This window comes from Tinamus guttatus, unplaced genomic scaffold, assembly GCF_059628265.1.
Source record: "Tinamus guttatus ecotype Peru unplaced genomic scaffold, ASM5962826v1 Tinamus_guttatus_pri_ptg000602l, whole genome shotgun sequence".
In the NCBI taxonomy this organism is placed as follows: domain Eukaryota; kingdom Metazoa; phylum Chordata; class Aves; order Tinamiformes; family Tinamidae; genus Tinamus; species Tinamus guttatus.
Window position 1 is genome coordinate 7,418,991 of NW_028289136.1, and position 15,332 is coordinate 7,434,322.

Here is a 15,332-nt window from a genome sequence, read left to right on the forward strand (position 1 = left end):
AGGGGCTGTGTGTGTGAAGTGTGTGCATGTGAGTTGGTGGGGTGTAGGAGATGTGTCTGTGTGTATGTTGGGTTGTATGGGGTGTGTGTGTAGAGTGTGTGATTTGGTGGGGTGTAGGGTGTGCGTGTGCGTGGTTGTTGAGGGTTGTAGGAGTGTGTATTGGGTAGGTTGTGTGCGGGTGTGCACAGGTGTCTGTGGGCTGTGAGGCTGTATGTGTCAGTGGGGTGTATGAGGGTGTGTGTGTGTTGAGGTTGGTTGTAGGGTTGTAAGGGGTATATGCTTGCGAGGAATGTGTGTAAGTGGGGTGTTGGGTTGAAGGTGTTGTTGAGGTGTGTGTGTCTGAAGAATATGGGTACCTTTTGTAAGTAGGGTGTGAGAGGGTGTTGTGGGTGTCTGTGTGTTGGTGCATCTGTGTGGGTGGGTGTATTAAGGATGTGGATGTGTTGGGGTGTGTGAGGTGGGTGTACAGGTGTGTGTGGTAGGTGTTGGGGTGTATATCTGTGCGCGAGTGGGGTGTGTGAGGGTGTTCATGGATGTTTGTGCGTGACTGTGTGTCAGGGTGGGGGTGTTTAGGGGTACCAGTGTGTGTTGGGTGGTGTAGAGGGCTACATGTCAGGATGGTGTGGGAGTGTGTGTGTTTCTATGGGTGTTTGCCTGTGTGTAAGGGCTTATAGTGTAGGATTTGTGTGTGTGAGAGTGGGATATAGGGAAGGTTCATGGAGTTTGGGGGTGTAGGGACATGTGGGGTGTGTGGGGAGGTATCGGTGGCGGTGTAGTTGTGGAGATACCTGTTGCTGTGTGACTCTAGGTGTATGGTTGACACATTGGGGTGCATCCAGTACCTGTGGTGTTGCGTGAACGGAGTGTGAGGGGTGTTCAGTGGCTGTTCATGGCGGGGTGTACCTGGCTGTGGCTTGTGCGGGTGTAGGGGAACAGGTAAGTTTGTGTCGGATGTTCGTTTGTGGGAAGGGGTCCCTCAGTGGCTATCCCCGCCGCGGCCGCGCTGTGCGGAGCGTTGTTGCAGTACAACCGCTTGCTGCGGCTGTGTCACCACAGTGTGCCACTGTACCATGGCAATGCAGCGCACAGCCAGCAAGGCATCAGTCGGGGGTACCCAGAGACGCGGCTGTGCTGCCTGCATGTAGTCGCACAGCAGAACGGTGTTGTTCAGGGGGTAGTCATCCCAAATAGCACCGCTGTGCATAAATACTGGTAGTCAGGCGGTGCTGTTATGTCCGGGGTGTGCAAACACCATCAGGTGGCAGCAGGAGCTACAACCATCAAACATCCTTAGGCTGTAGCACAGCACAGAAGACTACAGCCTCCAGAGAGGTGCAGGGGGTGACATGGCTCTGTGCGCAGAAATGACAAGTAATTCAAGCGTCGATGACAATTTTAACCCATTCCTTTGTTTCTCACTCTTCCCAGCAGTCCAGCTGACAGGATGGCCACAACCGGACTGTACAAAATGGGTGACGGAAGCAGCTATGCAACCAACTGCTTCCCTGCCAGGAACATTTTGGGCACAAGGAAAGAAGGTGACGTTTCTTTGAGCTCCACTTGGTGAGCAGAGGGAGGTTGTGTCAGGCTTGGGATGGATCTGCCGCCTGTAGCAGAGCGATACTCCGGTCCGTGCCGGGGGCTTGGGAGGACTCTGCCTGCATCTTGGATACTCCCATCTTAAATAATGCAGTCACGAAATATTTTATATTCCAGTGTTTCTACGTTTGAAGGGATTTAAAAATGATGGCTCTCGCTATGGGGCTGAAACCCCGAGCATGAAGGAGCCACCTCACGAGTGTCTCCCGGGCCTCTGCCTGTCCTTGTGGCAGGGGCTGGGCACTGGCTGCTGGCACGCGGAGCACCCCGGAGGTCCCGGATCAAGCAGGGAGTCCCTGGGGAGATGCCCAAGCAGAGGAGGAAGCCCCAGAGTTTGGCAGCTGCAGAAGAGGACAACGTCCTGGACGAGCCATTTCTGGTGAGCGCAGATGTGCTGCTTCTGTCTAAACCAAGTGACAGCGTTTCAAGGACCAGGGGACAGGGGGACCCTGTTGGTGGGCAGATGCTGTAGCTGCCCAAGGCCATCCCTGTGCTCCTGCCCCCTGAGATTCAAACACCAGGTGCCCATGCAGGTAGGTGTCCCACCATGAGGGAGAGACCTGCTTTGGGACTCCAGCTCCTAGGAAGTCACATATGGGGTCACCAACATGGGTGGAGATGGGCTAAGCCTTTGCTTTTTTGTTTTTCCAGATGAAGCATCATTGCTTGAAGAACCCTTCGGACTTGTGCGCTGTAAATATAAGCAGCCAAAATCTGGTCTCTGTGAGTATCAGAGACTCGGGAAGCGTTAGGGAACCCACTTTAATATTAAAAAGTTTACATGTTGGCACGTGAGTGTCCAGACATGGGACAAATCCCTGTTGAAGCCCAGGCACAGGAAATCCTGTCCTGCACAAGAAGGCCAGCCCTGAAGATGCCTGGATGAACTGTCCTACAAACCTTCAGGTCGTGTCTTCATGATGGAATTACCTTGATCTTCATCAGATGTAGCCCCTTCCCCACCTACACTCGCAAAATCCTTTGCTCATGGGTGTTGTTTAACACACGGAGCTGTGTCAAATCATGGAGCAGTGAAGTTTGCTGGGACCTCGGAAGCCAGAGAGTGAGGTCAGCAGTGACATCAGGGGCCTTTGATTTGGGGCTGAACTAAGGCAGTCTCCCAAATATTAGTAGTCACTAAATTAGCTCTGCATTAGGGACAGACTCACCCAGTTGCTCTCCATAATCAAAAAAAAGCAAAGGAAATTTCTTAATTATGGAAATGCCATGAGGATAAAAGTAAGAGAGGAGAGATCCAGTTGTTTCAAGTCAGTTCAGGGCTGGGCCTGATTGATTTTTTTTTTTATACTTTTTTTTTCAGGCTAAAGAAGAAGATTTTGAGAAATTTGACTGTGTTGCTTTTATAAATGCTGCAGAGAACCTGTTGACATTAGGTATGGGATTGCATTGCCAAAAAATAGATATTGCTTTTAAATGCAGGAACATGATATAAGCAAGTTTATGCTCATCTATAATCATGGCTAGAGGTTTGCAAGGAGAGTAAAGATACAGAAATACAGCACTTCTGTGCAGAATTGCTTCCTTTCTGTTACTGAGCTGAAATCCTTGCACTTATTCCCTTTATAGTAGTGATAATTGCATGCCACCGTAGTCATCTTATTTTTCTTATTAGAATTATTATTATTAGAAGACAAATTTTCATTTGTCATTATTCATTATTAGAAAACAAAACTCTTTACAAATAAAATTTGTAATATAATATATTCATTTAATATAGAGAAGTATGAAGTAGAGCAGAGACTTGTTGCAAAGGCTCAGGAAGCTGATGGCAGAATTGGGAGGTGAATCCAAATCAGTGCCATGGGCTCAGTTAATCTGACGATGAAAAAGAGAAAGCAATAATCCAGTTTGGGGTGGAAACAAATATGTGTGGGACAGGTTTAAATCAGATGTCTAAGGAGGAGCCTCTTGGGCCTCCTGACATCTATTGTACCTGGTCATCTAACTGAGCCTGTGTTTTCCTGCAGCACAACAACCGTTAATCCTAGTTACAGTTTTTCTTGCTGGTCTTGTTTCTTTCCAGACCGGGATAAGACACAGCTTGTTCTGTTACTGTGGTTCCTCACAGGAACATTGTCTCTTCTACCCTTGCAGAGGCTTTTCGGAAGTTTCCAGGATTGCGGGAGCTGGAACTTTCCTTGAATGGACTAAGAAATCTGAAAATTACGGCTGGAGACTTCCTGCGTTTGGAAGTAAGATGGGGGGAATCTCCTCCCTAGTGACTATATCACAGGCCTCCCCCAGGCCTTTCCTGCAGGATCCCCTTTGTGGGACCCTCTCCATTCAGTCCGTCACTGCCTCCCTCCCATCTTCTGACAGCCTGGGAGAAGGCAGGGCTGGTTGGAATTTCACAGTCATTGGATTTGGAATCTGAGCCCCTCCCAGGGCAAAAACGCAGCCTATTTTAACAGTCCAGCTAAATTACTGCCCTCCACATGTCCCAGAAACCTCATCTTGGGAATCACCTCCTAGCATGGGCTTTCTTCCCTGGCTTCCTCGGGGCTCTTGTCCCGTGAGTCACACAGGCACGTGAGGAACCAGTCCTGAGTCCCACAGCCACCAGGGAAGTCACTGCACGTCACACACAGCATCACCCAAGGGTGGGAGGCGACACGGCCAAAAATCTAGCCCAAAAATCACTATGTGCCTGGAAAAAGCCAGCAGAGACCAGAGGAGGGTTCCAGAGGGTTCTATCTCCCGTTTCTCTCAGGATCTGGACCTCTCATACAATAACTTATCCCCTGAGGATATCTGGATCCTGGGAGAGCTGTCCCAGCTCAAGGTCCTTCGCTTGACGGCCAACGGGCTCCGCTCGCTGCCTCCCGACCTGGCCGGCTCCTGGGAGTGAGTGGACACAGCGAGTGCTGCCGCGGCCTGGCCGGAGCGTGGCCGGCCCCCGGCCGATGGGATACGTGGGCTGGGAAGTGGGATGATGGATCCGTGGTCCTGGAAACATCGGCGTGAGGAGCCGGAGCCCGTGGTGCCAGGAGCCTCCTATTCAGATCCCGTTCGGATGTGGCTGGTGTAGCTTCCTCCTGCCTGGTGCTGCCACTGACCTGAAGTCCCGAGCTGGGACCAGGGTCACCCAGGACACCTACTATCATTGACATGGCTGGGGCACCCTGCTTGGTGGCCCAGGCATGTGAGCAGAGTGCTGGTTATTCATCACTAGTGGGAGCCTTCACAGGCAGTGTAACCAGAACCACTAGTCCAAAACCCCAAGCGGGACCTGTCCAGCCTGGAGAGGAGCAGCCTGAGAGGGATGTGACCAACGTGGACAAGTACCTGAGGGGAGAGTGCAGGGAGGACGGGGCCAAACTCTCCTGGGTGGTGGCCGGTGCCAGGACAAGGGGTGCCGGGGCCAAGCTGAAGCCCAGGCAGCTCCATGTCCATGTGAGGAAGAACTTCCTTGGTGTGAGGGTGCCGGAGCCCTGGCACAGGCTGCCCAGAGAGGCTGTGGAGTCTCCTGCTCTGGAGATCTCCAACCCGCCTGGATGCGCCCGGGTGCCCCGTGCTCTGGGTGTCCCTGCTGGAGCAGGGGCTGCACGGGAGGATCCCAAGAGGTCCCTGCCAACCCTCAGCCCTCCTGGGATTCTGGGATCTGCTCTCGACCACAGCTGGAGATGAGGTGCTGGGCTACATGGTCCTTTGGACTGATCTAGTCCAGCTGTCTCTAAGTAGGACATCAGCTTTATTTTTAAAAAAGGAAAGAAACCCCCCCAGCCCGGTCTCCCAGTGGATTGAGCAGATCCATCTGCCCCACGTGGCAGCACGTGATGTGTTTCTCCTTGCACCAGCCCTTGCTGGAGCACGTTATTAACGAGTCCCTTTGCGTTCGCAGCTCCGCTCGCTCGAGGTTTCCGTCTCTTGAGGTCCTGCTGCTGGATGACAACGGCCTGTCGGGGCCGAGCGTCTTCGCCAGCCTCGCCGGCCTCTGCAGGTGAGGCCGCCCCGGCGCCTGCCACGATTGAACCACTAACAGGATTCAAAGGAATGACAAAACCTTTGCGATTCGCTCGGATGTTTCCCCGTTTGGTCTCCCTGGTTCTGAAAGCAGCAACAGCCTGCTGTCCAATGTAGCCTGGCCAGAAGCCGCAGGTGGCTGGGAATTCAGGGGTCTAAGGGTCTAGGGTGAGGAAGAGCAGTTGCTTTCTCCATTTTTTTGCTTCTCTGGCCTGAATTTGTCCTTCTTTTCAGTGCAGCAGCATTGGGAAATGCTGTGAATCAGCTGCCTGTTTAGCAGGAGCTTTAGTGCTTCAGCCAAGAAGGGTCATTAGGAAGGAGGTGGCCAATGTGCCCCTTGGCCGGGCTGCAGCACCGAGAGCTTCTCCATTTACTTTGGGCCTCTCCTGGTGCTGTGACCCGGGGGTGGCAACTGGGTCTGGATGGGGGCCCAGGATTTGCTGCGTGGGTCCAGGGCTCTGCACAGGACTGAGATTTCATGTGTCGGGAGGAGAGCGGGGAAAGAGGCAGCGGGAATTCGTGGATGCCTTCCTGCTGTGAATCCTCACATCTGGTCCCTTCCTTTCCCGACAGCCTGAGGCAGCTGAACCTGGACAGGAACGAGATTTCGGCCGTGCCCTACCTGCAGCAAGCAGAGAGCAGCCGCTTCTTCCTGCACCCGGCGCTGGACGGCGGCGGCTTCAGGGCAGAGTGGTACAAGGCCCTGAGCGGCCTCGGGCAGCGGCGGCGGCGCCGGGACGTGGAGGGGCCGGCGGAGCAGCCGGAATCCGCCGTGTCACAGGGCGCCAGGGACACCGGCCACGTGGGTGAGCAGCCTGAGAGGGATGTGACCAACATGGACAAGGACCTGAGGGGAGAGTGCAGGGAGGACGGGGCCAAACTCTCCTGGGTGGTGGCCGGTGCCAGGACAAGGGGTGCCGGGGCCAAGCTGAAGCCCAGGCAGCTCCATGTCCATGTGAGGAAGAACTTCCTTGGTGTGAGGGTGCCGGAGCCCTGGCACAGGCTGCCCAGAGAGGCTGTGGAGTCTCCTGCTCTGGAGATCTCCAACCCGCCTGGATGCGCCCGGGTGCCCCGTGCTCTGGGTGTCCCTGCTGGAGCAGGGGCTGCATGGAGGGATCCTGAGAGGGCCCTGCCAACCCCAACCCTTCTGTGAGTCTGTGATTCTGTGTCTCTATAATTACCAGGAGAAACTGGCTCTTCTAGGGCATGAATCACCCTAAAATAAACATTTCTTGTTCGGACAGAAGTGTCCCTTGTCTCTCCTGACCTTGTCTCAGGTGACTTGCCCCAAAACAGACATTTTGCACCGGGTGGGAGGAAACCTGCCCTAAGCCCTGGAAGAAATTCAGATGAGGAAACTTGTTTCTGTGGGTGCTGAACCAGGGTGTGGAGGGGCTGAAAGGAGGAACATGCTGTGCGTAGGTGGCCCGTCCAGGGCTCTGCGGTGTCAGGTCTCAGGTCTCTCGGCTCACACGTCCCCAGTGTCCTTGCTGCCGTGTGGTGCCCAGCTGTCCTGCCATGGGATGGCTCCGCAGGATCCGTGTGCGGAACGGGCAGCGCTGGAGGTTGCTCCCGGGGCTTCTTCGAGCACCTCTGGCCATCGCAGAGTGCAAGGAAGACAACACTTGGAATCCAAATCTCTGTCTGGAGAAATCCTGCCTGCACCAAAGCCTGGAGCAGGGGCCAGGGGACCTGTGCTGGGGCTGTCCCCCCTTTTCCTGGGGACATGCTGCCATTGAGCTAAGCTCTAGCTGATGCTAACTTGTTTTCCCAGTGTAATTCCAAGCTTGCTTAGCGCCTGCGGTGCTGAGAAACCCTCACTTTGCCTGTGTTTCCTTGCAGAGGTCGTTTTTAATCCTGGCTCTCAAGAACCCCCGGGGCCGGTAAGAACTGTGGGTTGAGCTGCAGTTTTAAGTGTCTGCTCCCAAACTTCCCTTCCCCGGGCTTCCCTCTCGGATGAGTTCTAACAAACTCACTGGTTTTGCCACTCGCAAAGGTGCAAATCTGCTCCGAAGGGAGCAGTTTTCCCAGCGTGATTCTTTTATGTTCCCTTTCTCACCCTGCCACCAAGAATGTCACGAATGAGGCCGCTGTCAACCCGCACGGGTGCTGCTGGTCACCTTCTCCCTCTTTCCTCAGGCTGTTCTCCGGGAAGGACATCCAGCCACTACACGCAGGGACGCCTGTGCTCCCTTTCCTGAGCTGCAGCATCTCAGTTTGGCCTTCAACAAGGTGATTGGAGCCCTCTGCTCTAGTGGAGCTCCAGCCTGAGCTGCCCAAACGAGGCCTTCGTGCTCTGGAGAGCTCCTCAGCGCCAAGTCCAGCTGTCCCTGCAGAGAGGGTCAGGTCTCCTCCGGCCCCGGGTCCCTCTGCCAGCCCATGGGGGTGTCTCAGACATCCAAGGTCTTTCAGCCAGGGCAAGACTCCTGTTTAGGCAGCTGAATTGCCTAAGGGTGTCTCAATCCCTGCACATGAGGGATTTCCGCAGTGCAGGAGAGAAGGGAACACGGGCTCTGCCCTGTCCCTGCGGAGCTGCTGGATGTCGGTGCCCAGCGGTGCCACCTCCTGCTCCCTGGCTCCCAGGAGAGGGTGTCCAACCTGGCCACAGCAGGGATGGGGCAGCGCAGCTGAGCTCCACAGGGATGTGGGGATGGTGGGACAGCGTCTTGGGGGTCCGGGCGCCCTTGCAGGTCCTCGGAGGTCATCGCTAGGGATCCCAGGCCACCTTGTCCCTGTCGGGATGAAGCTCTGCAGCCACCAAGGGGCCTGAGCAGCGGCTGCTCCGAGCAAACGGGCCGTGATTCTGTCTTGCAGATTGAGGAGGAGGCAGATCTCCTGCCTGTGGCTTTCTTCCCGTGTCTGGAGGAGCTGACGTTCCACGGAAACCCTCTTGCCACCACGACGAGCGGTAGGGAATGAGCCTGGCTCCGTGCCTGGCTCCTCTCCACCCTCCTGCTCCGTCCCGCTAACATTCCCGGCTCTTTGCCGTTAACATTCGGATGCTCCCACCATGCTGGCCCAAGCCCAGGGCCCTGGGGAGCCTGGGCACTCTAAAAGATGCTGTAGATGAATCCTGCTCTTCCAAACGCTGCTAATGCCCTGCTCCTGTTCCCATCAAAGCCTGGGAAAAGGGGCTGCAGGCTCAGGCTGAATTTTGCTCCCTGAATGGTGCTCATCCCCAAAAAGGGCCGGTCTGGGATAAATCCCAAACGTGCCCATGGCCTCAAGAAGCAGCAGGTGAGATAACGAGGGCTGTGGTCAAAACAAATAGTGTGTTTGTGCTCCTCCCTGCATAGGTAAGCTGCAAATAAACCAGGCCAAGGCTTCTTCTCTGGCCTTGAAGGCAAGTAGCCCAATCTGCCTTGTGTCCCTAGCAATAAGGGACCCATTTTTGTCCTCCCAAAACTGGGTGGCTTCTTCTACTCTGCCTGCTAGGAACAGCCCCTGGTTCCTGTCCGCGAGGTTCCGGGGACCCTCGTCCCCGTCCCGGGGAGCGCGGGTGCTCACCACGAGCACAGGGCTGCGCGGTGCATGTGAACCCCTGCTTTTCCAGGGCAGCCTCCCCTGCTGACCAGGCTCCTCCAGGAAAATTTGGGGATTAAACTTGTTCGCCGGAGCGTGGTGGTGGAGAGGCTGCACCTCGCCATTCCTCTCAAGGCCAGCCGCAAGGTAAGGACGGGTGTGAAGGAGGCACCTCGCTCAGGGCGGCGCTTTCCCTGGCCCAAGCAGGGGCAAAAATCCCTGGCTGCGCATTCAGGCTGGGATTTGGGGATGCACAAAGAGCCTGAAGTGCCCTAGATCCCAACGGGATTGCTAGGATGAGAGGAAGGAAGGATGGGAGGAGGGTTGGAGGCCTTTGGCGTTTTGCTCAGGGTGAGGCCAGGGAATCCAGCCCCTCCAACCTGCTCTCTTGGCCCAAGGACCCACAAGACAGAGGGTCTTTGGGCTCGATCCTGCACACTTGACGTGCTCCTGTGAGCCAGGGTGTCCCTGGAGCTGGGGCTGCCGTGATGCTCCGGTAAGGAATAACCTCCGTGCACCGGCTTGGACCCCGCGCCGATACTCGCAGCGGAGCCCGAGCATCACCAGGGTGGCAGGTTTGGGGGCTGGAAATGACCTGCCTGCAGCCAGGCCGACGGCTTTGCTTGTCCCCCCGTTGGTGCAGAACGAGCCCCGTCCTCCCTTGTGCCCCTACCAGGTCTCATCCCATCTCCCAAAAGTCCCGAAGGCGCCGCTGATGCTGGAAGCTCCTGCCGGGACCTTTCCATGGCAACTCGGGAGAGGAGCCGCAGCTCGGAGTCCATCCAAGCCTCTGCCTCCGATCAGACCCTCCACGGAGCAGAGAGAGGAGCGGGAGGAGGCCGGGAAAGGCCCCTGGCACCCAGCTCCGCCTGAGCGTGGCGGTGACAGCCTGGAGGACAGGGAATGGGGCTCTGGGCCTCATCCCGATGGAGCCCAAGAGGCCACTGGATCCTTCTTCCTGACGCAGGTGGGTGAAGCTGGGCTATGGATCAGCCTCTGCCGGAGGCCAGCGAGAGTCGGGGACTCTGGGGCTGGTCCAGACACACCCGGGAGGCAGCAGCTCCCTTCCTAACCGGGATCAGCCCTGCAGCCTCCAGGAGGTCACCGGGGAGGCTGATTCACGGATCGTCCTCATGCAGAGTCTGGATGCCCTTCTTGGGGCTGTGTGTGTGGGACAGGCCGGGCTGAGGACCCGGTGGGAGCCCCAGGCCGGTGCAGGAGCCCCCAGGCACAGCCGGGTCTCGTCTCCCTCTCCGATCTGCAGCGCGTTCCTGTCATGGGGTTTTGGCTTCATCTGCGGCGGGATCGTGGCCGCCCCTGGCTCTTCCCCTGGGGAAGGAATTCATGTCGGCTTGACGGGAAGGAAAGAGCCACCGGGAATTCCTTGGTTTTGCTGCTTTGAGGTGGAGGACGTGGCCAGGTCCCCGCTGCGCCCCGTGGCAGAGGACGGGCCCGAGAGAAAGAGGAGCCAGCAGAGGGGAGGAGGAAGCTCCCCGGCTGTTCCCGAGCGATACAGGGGCTACGAGGAGCTGCTCGGCGGAGACGTCGACCCGGATTTCATTGAGCCCGTGGGTATGTGAGGAGAGGAGCGGGCTGGGCCTGGAAGTGCCTTGGTGGGAGGATGATCAGCATGGGCCTCCCTGGGCCTTGTGGGGGCCATGGACCAGGCAGTGGCTGCCGGGGAGGCGCCGGGGCGTCCGTTATCCCAGTGCCTTCGCAGGGATCCAGAGGAACGTGCAGGCACTGAGCCACCTCCTGAGGCATCCGCGGGTTTACCGGGACCCGACGCCACGGCTGCGCGGTGGGCAGAGGCCCTACGTGCCACGGAGGAAGGTGAGGAGCTCCAGGGAGAACAGGCCCCTCTGCGGCATCCGCACTAGCCCGGGGGTCTGGGATAGATCCCGGACCTTGTGTGTGGCCTCGACCCGAGCTCCTCATTCCAGTGGCTCCCAGCTCCCTCTGCTCCAGCTTATTCTTATTATTAGGAAGATTAAGTGAGCAGGGCCTGTTCAGCCTGGAGAGGAGCAGCCTGAGAGGGATGTGACCAACATGGACAAGGACCTGAGGGGAGAGTGTAGGGAGGACGGGGCCAAACTCTCCTGGGTGGTGGCCGGTGCCAGGACAAGGGGTGCCGGGGCCAAGCTGAAGCCCAGGCAGCTCCATGTCCATGTGAGGAAGAACTTCCTTGGTGTGCGGGTGCCGGAGCCCTGGCACAGGCTGCCCAGAGAGGCTGTGGAGTCTCCTGCTCTGGAGATCTCCAACCCGCCTGGATGCGCCCGGGTGCCCCGTGCTCTGGGTGTCCCTGCTGGAGCAGGGGGCTGCACTGGGGGATCCCTAGAGATTCCTGCCACCCTCAGCCCTGCTGGGATTCTGGGATTATTCCAGCCTTTCACAGCCAAAGCTCCCGGCAGCCCAAGGCAGCTGCTGTCACCTGGGCGCAGTCCCACGTGCCGCTGCCATTGGCTTCCACGGTGGCTGCCAGGTGGATCCAGTGGGATCCACGGCGCCGCTCTGGGCTCGCAGAGGCTGCTCAGCTGTTGCCCAGTACGGATAGAATTTTCCATCCAGGAGCTTCCATCCATAGGAATCAAACGTCTCGCCTACCGCCTGCAGGAGCTCGGGTCGACAGTGGCCGAGCAGCACCGCGGAGGTTGAAGCTTCCTGCTCTTTCTTGCAGTCTGGGAAGATGCCGGCCCCTCCGCCCCGCCGGACGAGAGCAGAGGTCCTGGAAGGGCTCCTGCTGGCCATGCGGAGCTCCACGGCCATCACTGAGGTCCCCCTAGGTGAGTCCCCCCGTCCCTCCTGTGGATTAAGTGTGTTTAACCCTACCGTGAAGCTGCGGCGTGGCCATCGCAGCAGCTCTTGGGACGGGGGGCCCTGGGGCTGCTGCAGAGGCAGGAGGGAAAAGGAGCCGGGAGGAGGAATCCCTGGCACCGCTCACACCTCTGCCCTTCTCCAGTGTCTGTTCTGCGAGGGAAAAAATCCAACCCTGAAGCCTATCGGGAGGCCCTGAGGCTCCTGAGGGAATTCCAGGAGGGGCCCCAGGGGCCTGTCCCCAGCGCTGCAGGTCAGGCCAGCTCCCTGGATGAGCTGCAGGCCATGAAAACCCTCCTGGTGGAAGTGGCTTCCAAGCAGTGGAGCTCCAGCCAGCTCCAGCTGCTGAGGAAGAGGGTGCCCAAGAAGATGCTCAAGGTGAAGTTTGCAGCGTAGCCTGTGGTCGAATAAAGCATCCCGCACCGTGTTGCCTCAGGTGGGAATGTTGTTGCTTTGTGTCTTGTTTGCAGCCGGGTTTTTTCCTCCTAAGGTTTGGAAGTCCCTGCAGGGAATGGATTTGGCCCGCAGCCTCCAGTCCCGCTGGGCTCCCTCCATGGAGCCCACATGCTCGCTGGCCTGCCCTGCCATAAAATGCAGCGGGCACCAGCTCCCAAACGGAGCGGAATTCTCCTTAAAAAGTGGCCCCTAAAAGGACGGTGGTTGGTGGCAGCCCCGCGTTGCGACGAGGGACCGACGAGACGGACCCCAAAAGCGGCCGGGGAGCGGGGCCGAGCACAAAACACACGATGCAGCCCCCAAATCCGTGCCCCACACGAGGAGGGGACACGGGCAGCAGCATCACCACCCTCACGTAGCCCCTGCTCACCGTTTCGCTCCCTTTCGCATGCAGCAGCTTTGACAAACACGGCACAAACAGGTAACCACCGCCTGTAAGAACCTGGTTTTATTCCGTTTTTAACCTCGGCCTTTGTCCTGCGGTTAAAGTCTTGGTTGCTGTCAACACGTACACGAGAGCCGTACACACCTGGCCTGTTTCTGATTTGTGACAATTTTGCACGAGCAGCATTTACTCTGTTCCAAATAACAGAAGCCACAACATGACAAGACGCCTGCGTGTCGTTATTTTTTTTTTTTTTACCCACACATTTTTGCACATGCAAGTAAACAGTCCTCCGGTAACTCCCATTGCTTGGAAAACAGCTGGATGAAGCCACAGTGGTTCAGCAGAGCCCCCCAATGACCGGAGCCTTTCAGCACACTGGTGTTCCCGTTGCAAGGTGAGGATAACACGAAAGCACAACGATTTAAAGCGGAAAAAAGTGCAGCAACATCTAGATTTGCTTCAAACAGCTTGACAGTAAACACCAAGAAAACCAGGCATACACAAAACCCCTTGGAACGGGCTGCAGATTTGTTTTTTTTTTTTTCCTGTTTGCATAGAGAAGAGCTAATTCTAGAGCTGTTTGCAGCGTTTTAAAGATGGAAGGGGGAGAAGAAAAAGGTTGGTATCAAATGCAGGAGCTGGGGCCAGCGTTGATCCCCCTTTTGGCACTTCATTTGTTTCCTGGCATCTGTTCTGACTCCAAAACTGAATGCTAACACCTCATTTTTGGTTATTTTTTCCCCCACAGACGCTCCCGAGAGTCCAAAGTTGCTTTTCGGAGTCAGCTGGCATCTTTGGCAGACACAGTCGTCCTGTATTAAACACCCCCAAGCCCGTCGGGGCACGAGGCCGCGCTCCGAGCGGCGCAGCCTCCTGCCCTGGCGGCTTGGAAATTCCTCTCCCGAGAGGGCAACGCAGGTGAGAGGCAGCTTCACGTTTTGGAAGGCCACGAACGTGCCCGCAGCTGCACCCGGCTGCAGGAAGGACGAGAAACTGCTTGCAAATATATCTAAAGAAAGAGGTGGGTTTGCGTTAGGGCCCCTGCAGCCCTTGAGCTGCATCCGTGGTTCAGCCAGAAGCTTTTTGCTTCTCGACCGATGCTTCTGGTGGCAAAGGAAGCCATTTCTGGCATTTCTGCTCTTTCGGGTGACGTTGTATGCAGTTACTTTTGAGGCAAGTTTACAGCAAATCAAGGACATTAACAGAACATTCCTCCTAGCATAAAATCGCCCCCAGCCTCCCGCCGGCTCGAGCGGATTTTGGCCTCGTGACGGAGACGCGACCGGCAGCCGCCCGCGTCCTCCAAGGGCTTGAAGCAAGCAGAGACTCAGCTTGAAAATTAACACACAAAAACCTCCATATTGAAGTTGTCTTTAGTTTGGAACTTGGGAAAACCAAATCTGAGCAGATCAGGGTGGGTTTCCAGCCGTATCTTGTTCTTCAGAGCTGCTGCAAAGGGCAAATTCAGAGCGAGGCTGGTCTGGGTACAATAACTTAACTGACCCAGGCTGTAATAACTTAATTCCCTTCCAATTTGCTTTTTCCTTCCAATGCAGTTTGAGCTCAGAAACTTGCACTGGCTTCAATTAGCACCTAACGAGGCTGCGGGTGGCATGGGGTGCAATTTTAAACATCCAGAAGTTTGTGTGTTAATTATATATATATATATATATATACACACACACACACACGTATATATATATATATATATATATATATATATAAAAAATGGAATCATTGCTATAAGATTTTTCACAATGCAAGTGTCGATCTGTTGAAATATAGTATTTAAAATATATAAATTTTATCCATTAAAATATAAGATTTCTTTTTCTTTTTAAGAAAACAACAAAACAAAAACAAACCACAATCCAGTTCAGTTAGGTAAAAAGCTCCAAGGTCCTTGCAGTTCTACACGTCTGCCAAAAGGGAAAAAGAAATCCCCGTTTTTGTTTATTTTTAACCATTTTTAACCATTTTAGCGGAAGGGGAGGAGGAGATTCCTGCGGCTCCTGAGGGTCCCTGATGAATACACTGCAAGGCAGCAGGTGAGGATGTGGCTGAGCTTTTGCTGTGCTAATTACTTGGAAAAAAAATCAAGGAAATGATTTCATGGCTAATGGATGGTGAAGAGGCATCGGGTGGGAAGAGCAAAGCAGAAAATGCCCTGCGAAGGAGCGCTGGATTCGGCGCTGGGATATGGGATCCGTTCTCCTCATGGGATCCTAAATCCCAGAAATTGGTCCAGGAAGGACCAGCCACACGCTGGGTCATGGGGGAAGCGGGTGGTGACTCGGATGAAGCCGCCAGGCCAGCTGAATTTGCTGTTCTTTATTATTATATTATTATTATATGTTATTGTGACTCACGGTGGCCCAGCCCGTGCTCCTGGCCATGCTGGCAGGTGACATCCAGGACACGCTGGTCCTGCTCTAACACCTCCTGCCTTTGAGGGGAGGGATTTAGTCACCGCAGCTCTCCCAGCAGCACCAATTCCTGCCTGGAAATGGCCAGTGCGGAGCATCCCGGCTGGCACCTTCCCATGGATGTGTCAAGCACCGCGGGATGC

The 15,332-nt window shown here is 55.8% G+C and overlaps 1 protein-coding gene across 1 annotated transcript; it reads left to right on the top strand.

Moving 5' to 3' along the window:
- The first annotated feature begins 1,433 nt into the window (after nt 1-1,433).
- Nucleotides 1,434-12,315, top strand: XRRA1 (X-ray radiation resistance associated 1). The gene is made up of 17 exons (XM_088534936.1): nt 1,434-1,538; nt 1,833-1,978; nt 2,251-2,322; nt 2,921-2,993; nt 3,715-3,812; nt 4,331-4,464; nt 5,462-5,560; nt 6,157-6,389; nt 7,426-7,466; nt 7,723-7,815; nt 8,398-8,491; nt 9,137-9,252; nt 9,782-10,072; nt 10,509-10,677; nt 10,826-10,938; nt 11,783-11,888; nt 12,065-12,315. Exons 1-17 carry the CDS (start codon nt 1,445-1,447, stop codon nt 12,313-12,315), a joined length of 2,223 nt encoding a protein of 740 aa, XP_088391062.1. The 5' UTR covers nt 1,434-1,444.
- The last annotated feature ends 3,017 nt before the right edge of the window (nt 12,316-15,332 follow it).

What these genes read in the sequence shown, in the direction of transcription:
- XRRA1 (XM_088534936.1), top strand. Translation starts at nt 1,445, where the DNA reads ATGGCCACAACCGGACTGTACAAAATGGGTGACGGAAGCAGCTATGCA. An exon ending in GAGACTTCCTGCGTTTGGAA is followed by an intron (nt 3,813 to 4,330) that starts GTAAGATGGGGG and finishes CGTTTCTCTCAG; the next exon opens with GATCTGGACCTCTCATACAA. An exon ending in CAGGGACACCGGCCACGTGG is followed by an intron (nt 6,390 to 7,425) that starts GTGAGCAGCCTG and finishes GTTTCCTTGCAG; the next exon opens with AGGTCGTTTTTAATCCTGGC.